Source organism: Ahaetulla prasina, chromosome 5, assembly GCF_028640845.1.
Source record: "Ahaetulla prasina isolate Xishuangbanna chromosome 5, ASM2864084v1, whole genome shotgun sequence".
NCBI classification, from domain to species: Eukaryota; Metazoa; Chordata; class Lepidosauria; order Squamata; family Colubridae; genus Ahaetulla; species Ahaetulla prasina.
The window spans coordinates 137647413-137654479 of NC_080543.1; the positions used below are offsets into that span (position 1 = coordinate 137647413).

The following is a 7067-nucleotide window of genomic DNA, read 5'->3' on the forward strand; positions in this document are numbered from 1 at the left end:
AGAAAGATTTCCAAGGTCCCTTCCAACTCTGTTATTCATGCAATTTTTTTAAATATGATCCATGTATCAAAGTTACATGTTCAGTTGCATTGATCCCTTTTGTTTTACAGGTTAAATGACGCACCCGTTTGGGGATACACAAATGATGTCGGCAACAAAACAACGATAAGAATGACCTATCCTGAAGGAGCTCCTTTAGCTCAAGAGGAATATTTTCCAAATAGCTTATTTCTGGCAGTATTATTTAAAACGGTTGATTTTGCATGGATAAAAGCAATGGTGAAAAATGAAAGTTTAGTAAGTAATTATATTAAATATTGCAATTGTGTGAAATAAGCGACACCAGAACTGTACTGTTTGTGTGCTTGTTACAGCAAGTTTGCATTTTGATTTTTTTTTTCTAGCTGGCCACTGTTATTTTTCCCTAAAATTTTTGGCTTTGGTGGAAGTAATACGCCTCATGTAGTATTACTGTACAAGTTATATTGATGTGAATATTAAATAAATTGCTATTAGCATTAAATGCATTGGCACCCCTTAATTGCCAAGCCACCCTTAAATGGTTTACAGTGAAAAATTAGAAATAAACTAAAACTCAATCCAATACAGAAATGTACCGAATTCCTATTGAATATAAATGTTGTAGAGAAAAAAACTTTGTTCCTTATATATGTATATGCATTCACAGGCGCACAATCCCAATTTTTATGTTATTTTTTTTTCTCCTATTGTATATTGATTTTAATTTGATTTTATGACACTTTCTCGTTTAAATATGCCCAACAAGTTGTTTAATTCAGTGCCTCCTCTGTGGAGTGGGTGGGATGGGAAGATGCCTCAAAACACCATTTCATTTTAACTTGATTGCTCCTGTTAGTTAGTTGTTAGTTAGTCCTTCTTTTTGTCTCTGGCTGGAGATACCAAGTTTAGCCATTTTGAAAAATGTTGCTGTGGCATTTCATTTTAGAGGACCTAGTCACCCCTGGCAAAGAATTAGGGATTATAAGTAAACCTCGCTTAACGACACTCAGGTTTAGTGATTACTCAAAGTTATGATGGCGCCAAAAAGTAGCTTGGGAACAATCCTCAGTTTGTGACCGATGCAGCTTCCCACGGTCACATGATGATGGTTACACACTTCCCAGCCAGCTTCTGAGAAAGCAGAGTTAAAATTACAGCCCTGAAATTGCAAGTTGTAGTTCCCATGATGTCTTGCTTAATGACTTCTGTGACTTGCTTAATGACCCCAGAGGAAGTAACAACGTAACTCCAGCATGGTCCTGGGGTGTTTGGATTAGCGACCGGGTCACTTAGTGATTGAATTAACCTCAGCAGTGGCCTCTAAGTAAGACTACTGAGTATTAATAGTCCTCGACTTACAACAGTTCATTTAGTGACCTTCCAAAGTGATAGCGGCACTAAAAAAAGGGAACTTATAAACTGTTTTTCACGTGACTATTTCAGCATTTCTGTGGTCAAATGATCCAAATTTGAATGCTTGGCAACTGGCATGTACTTATGACGGTTGCAGTGTCCTGGAGTCATGTGATCCCCTTTTGCGAACTTCCAACAAGCCAAGACAAGGGGGAAGCCAGATTTGCTTAACAACCATGGCAAAAAAGGTTGTTGAACAGAGCAAAATCCACTTAACTAATGTCTCACTTAGGAACAGAAATGCTGGGCTCAGTTGTGGCCATAAGTCGAGGACTAACCTGTAATGAAATTCTTCATGGGAGTAATTGCTTCACAACAAGCTGGATTTGAAACCTTGTCGTAATTTGGGTGTCTTTGTGTGTTGTTGTTGTTGTTGTTGTTGTTGTTCAGCCGCTCTGGATGCATCTCTTCTTTTGGAAGAAGGTGGCGATGAAAATACCCCTCCCCCCGGGGAATTTCCGGATTTTGAACCCGATCATCGTTAAGGAGACAGCACTGGATATTCTGCAATACCCGGAACCTCAGCCCTGGCTCTTCTTCCGGGATCAGGTCAGTTTACAGGTAGTCCTCGATTTACGACCAGAATTGAGGCCAGAATTTAGGTTGCTAAGTGAGACAGTTGTCCTCGATTTACAACAATTGAACCCAAAATAATATCCTTCCTTCCTTCCTTCCCTCCCTCCCTCCCTCCCACGGTGCTCAGTGGTTGGAATACAGTAGTGCAGCCTAATTCTGCCGACTGCCAGCAGTTCAAATCTTACCAGGCTCAAAATTGACTCAGCCTTCCATCCTTCTGAGGTGGATAAAGTGAGGACCCAGATTGTTGGGGGCAAGACGCTGACTCTGTAAAGCACTTAGAGGGGGCTGTAAAGTACTGTGAAGAGGTATATAAGTGCCATTGCTGTTGCTAACTCTGCCGACTGCCAGCAGTTCGATTGTCACTGGTTCAAGGTTGACTCAGCCTTCCGTCCTTCCGAGGTGGGTCAAATGAAGACCCAGATTGTTGAGAGCAATGGGCTGGCTCTGTAAACAGCTTAGAGAGGGCTGTAAAAGCACTGTGAAGAGGTATATATAAGTCCAAGTGCTGTTGCTATTCTTGCAAAATGAATAAATACCTCTTTCTCTGGTTCCCCTCTAGAACACACCCACGATTGGCTTGATAGCCACGGTTCTAGCTACCCATTTATGTGACGAAGTGAGCTTAGCCGGGTTTGGCTACGACCTGCGTCATCCGGAGACCCCTCTGCATTATTACGACAACATTTGCATGGTGGCCATCAACGGGCAAACCATGCACAACGTCACCCAGGAGACACAAGTTCTGCAGAAGCTGGTCAGAGAAGGCGCCGTAAGCGATCTCAGCGGGGGGATCTACTGCCACTTCTGCGACAAACTGGGCTAACCGTGGGATCAGAGATGGACTTTCGCGTGTCCCTGCAAGCTTCCCTTGGTCAAGAAAAAAAAGCCACGTTCGTATTCCACGGAGATCACGCGAGGCAACTTCTGCACGAAGTGGACAGTAACTTTTCGGGGTTCAGTGTTTATTGAATATTTGGCAGAGGTTTCTGAAGATGGGTCTGTGCTCAACAGCAAACTGGTACAGGTCATTGTAGCACACAGGGCTTCTGAATGTTTTTGTCCGGACACATAGAGAATGAATTACGTGCAGTCCTTGACTTACAACCAAATTAGGGCTCAAATTTCCGCTACTAAGCGAGGCAGTTATTAAGTGCCTTGAGCCTGATTTTAGGAGCCTTTATTTTATTTTATTGTTTTGCAATGGATGTTAAGCGAATCAGTGCAGTTTTTAAGTGAATCCAACTCCCCCTCTCCTCTCATTGGACTTTAATGGTCAGAAACCGGCTGGGGAAATCTCCATTTTTAAATTCATTTATCAAATTTAGAAGCTGCCGTCTCCATCCCAGCGGGACTGTGGGTGGTGCGGAAGTAAAAATATGAAAACATAAAAATTATATAAAGTTTAAGTAAGAGGCAAAGATTGTTACAATTCAGCATTAAAAACTAATTAGAAGGTGATGGTGTCTTTAGGGTGCTAACCAGCTCCGTACATCATGCTCCTCTCTTGAGAACTAAGAAAAATGCTGGGTCTTCAGACATTTATGAAAGGCCAGGTGGGTGTGGGGGTCTGCTTCTCCTCTTGGGGGGAAGGGTGTATCAAAGGGTGGGGGATAATGGTAGAGAAGGCTCTCTTCCTGGAGAGCCAATCAGAATTATTTAATTGATGGGTTAGGAGAAGAAGTGGCAGGAAATCAGAGGTGGAGTCAAAAGAGGAATTAGCCTAGAATCCTACGTAGCCACAAACAAATTTAAGCGCAATCCCCTTTGAATTCCATTGATTCTTATCTGACTCCACGCATGAGCTGACCGTTAGTTGAGAAGATTCCCATTCATAGGATTTTATTAATAAATCAGTTTAATTGGATGTCTCCGTCATCCAGGTCATAGTCTTCCCAAAGGTGCTTTTTTTCAAGAGGCAACTGGACTTTCTGGTTGGTTTGTTTTTTGAAGACGTTTTGCTTCTCACCCAAGAAGCTTCTTCAGCTCTGACTGGATGGTGAAGAATGGAAGGATTTATACTCCTTGCAGACAGCTGCATCCTTTTAGAGAGTTGTTAAGGTCACCTGGAGGTTCATTTGTGTCCTCAGGGTCACCTGAGTGGTGCAAATGGGTGTGGAGCCTTCTTGGAACTGATGAAAGGATTGTGTTGTAGATTGGAGATAGATGGTGTCATATCCATTCTCTCTTTGAGACAGGGCTGTTCAATTTTGACTAGATGGCCTCTTTGACCCCTCTTTCAAGCCAGCGTTCCTCTCTATCCAAAATGTGCATTCTGCTGTCTTCAAAAGTGGGTTTTAAATGCAGATGGACTGCTGAATCATGTCCTGATGTGTTTGTTCTGCTATGTTGCGCCACGCGTTTGTGAAGTGGTTGTTTTGTTTCCCCAATGTACAGATCTGCACGTGGCTCACTGCATTGTACTGCCTATACCAACTTGCTCAATTTCCGTCTGGGTGTTTTATCCTTGCGGTGGACAAGCCTCCTGCCTTAGTGTATTCTTGGGTTTAAAGTGTGCACGTCTGTTGTGTTTGCTGAAGATCCTCTTGAGCTTTTCCGATATTCTTGCAACTTACAGAATGACGACGTTGCTTTGTTTATTGTTCCCATCATTGTCTGTTACAGAGGAGGGTCTTCTATGAGATTTGATGAAGGCCCACTTGGATTCCCTTCAGAACGTGTGGCTTTGATCGTAGGGTTGCTGCAACCATCATAAGTTCATGCCAGTTGCCAAGCGTCTGCATTTTAATTACATGACCTGTGTGTGTGTGCGGCGATAGGCCTAAGGCCGAGGTTGTAAGTCACTTTTGCAGTGCCATTGTAACTTTGGTCACTAAGCGAACGGTCGTAACTGGAGGATCGCCTGTATAAGTTACTTGTTCAAGGGATGGTGTTGTGACCCAGATCCAAATAGGTAGCAACAAACTCAGTCCGTGATAAAATAAACTTTATTCTAACAGCTGGGAGTTACTTCATTCCCAGCGTCGTTCAACTCAAAGTAAAACAAATGCCTCCCAAACACAAATTCTCCAGTTATCTCGCAAACCTTGGTCCAATTAGGCAAACTGCCAAAAGCCCTTCCTGGCAAATGTCCAGAAGCCACAAAAACAAAGACATAGACGAAGCAGAAAACGCAGATACCAACGTTGTTTTCCAGCAAGGAGCCCAAGAGCCGTTGCTGGTCTTTTAAGCCTTATGGGAGGGGCCAATCATCTCTTGGCCTTACTCCTGAGTCGTCCTCTTTGCTTGAGCTGCTTTTGCCTTCTGGCAGTTCTTCTCATGCGTGCATTAGGAACAGGCTCCTCCTGATCCTCTGCCTCACTACTATCAGTCTCTGGAGGCTCTGGAGTCCGCACAGCACTCCCCGATGGCCCTGGTCCCACCTCAGCCTCATCGCTGTCCGACTCGGTAGACTGCTGGCGGACCACAACAGATGGGATAAAAATTCTATTAAAATTATAAATTCTGTGACAGTATTATTTTTCCGGAAAAGTTTTTAGTCTGCTCTATGCTTTTATCTGCTTTCACACCGAGATAGATACTATACCAGAGGTGGGTTTCAGCAGGTTCTGACCAGTTCTGGTTTCAGCAGGTTCTGACCAGTTCTAGTAAAAAAAAATTGAAACCCATCACTGTATTGTATCTATGTAAGATGAATAGTACAGGGGCTCCAACCCAGATTGGTCCATAATAATAATATGCTTTTTTTTTAATGGGAAAATAAACTTGGGAGTTATGGTGATGCTGCATCATCAGAAGTTAAAGGGCAGAAGAAAAGAGGGAAATTGAGAGTTTATTGTAAGTGGGGGAGGAAGGGTTATTGGGTGGGGGGTGGGGAAATATCGTCCTTCACCCATCTCCCCTTTCTATGCTGTGTGGGAATTTTCAGAAGGCAGAAATTAGAAAAGAGACTTTGCTGTACATATGAAATTCAGTTCCTTCCTTGCACCACCTCTGATGTACATTAATATCCCCAAGGCAGCTATCAAAAGAGCAAAAAAGCAATAAAAGCACAAAGTGATGTAGTTTACACAAGCAATATAAAGTAAAAACCACCCACTGAAATGTTACCGTATTCCCATGAGCCAGACGTTAAGAATCTGGGATAGGAACTTTTATTGCCCAATAGAACAATAATGATCACACCTTGCCGTTCAGGATGGACAACTGATCTCACACTAGTTCTGTAGGGAACAGAAGACAAGGCCGAGAAATTGACGAAATAATTGTGTCTCATCCTTTAAGGATGTTTGAGGAGTTTGAAATGATCAATTCTTCTTCAGTTTCTTGATTGCAAGTATTTGAATGTGGTTAGTAAATGTGTTTCCAGAGGTGAAAAACTTGATAGATACCCAAACGGAAACGAAAAGAATACATGTACATATGTGAAGATTTTCCGTCGTTTGGGTCATGGTTGTCCCAAAGGTGCTTTTTCAAGAGGCAACTGGATTTTGTTTTTGCTTGAAGATGTTTCGCTTCTCATCTAAGAAGCTTCTTCAGTTCTGCTGAATGGTGGAGAATGGAAGGATTTGTATTCCTTGCAGTCATTGGTCGTTAGCTCTCTTTCGGAGAATCGTTGAGGCCACTTGGAGGTTTATCTGATTATCTGTCCAAGTGGCCTCAATGACTCTCAGAAAGAGCGCTAACGACCAGATGACTACAAGGAGTATAAATCCTTCCATTCTCCACCATTCAGTCAGAACTGAAGAAGCCTCTTGGATGAGAAGCGAAACGTCTTCAAGGAAAAACAAAAAAAAGTTCAGTTGTCTCTTGAAAAAAACAAAACACCTTTGGGATAATATGTGGACAAACAATGTAATTAACTGATTTCAGCTTTCTTGATTCTCTGGGCACACAAACTGTATTATTTATTCTTGTATAATGTAAAATTATGAAACAGAACCAGTGCTGACGTGTAAGATAAATCTCAGTGAATGAGTGAATTATAAATCGGAAACAGGAATGCGAAAAATTACAAATGGGATATGAGTGGTTAGAGAAAAACGTAAACGAAAATGAGCTACTGTAAAATGGTATAATGACAATTGAAATTAATA

The 7067-nt window shown here is 42.2% G+C and overlaps 1 protein-coding gene across 5 annotated transcripts in view; it reads left to right on the top strand.

Moving 5' to 3' along the window:
- ST3GAL5 (ST3 beta-galactoside alpha-2,3-sialyltransferase 5) overlaps positions 1–5594 on the top strand; it is a 39827-nt gene extending 34233 nt beyond the window's left edge. For all 5 annotated transcript variants that reach the window (XM_058185538.1, XM_058185540.1, XM_058185537.1 and 2 more), the window contains 3 exons: positions 111–297; positions 1825–1983; positions 2573–5594. In XM_058185538.1, coding sequence (XP_058041521.1) covers positions 111–297; positions 1825–1983; positions 2573–2836 — 610 coding nt within the window. In that variant the 3' untranslated portion in view covers positions 2837–5594. The remainder of the gene's footprint in view (positions 1–110; positions 298–1824; positions 1984–2572) is intronic.
- Positions 5595–7067: the final 1473 nt, after the last annotated feature.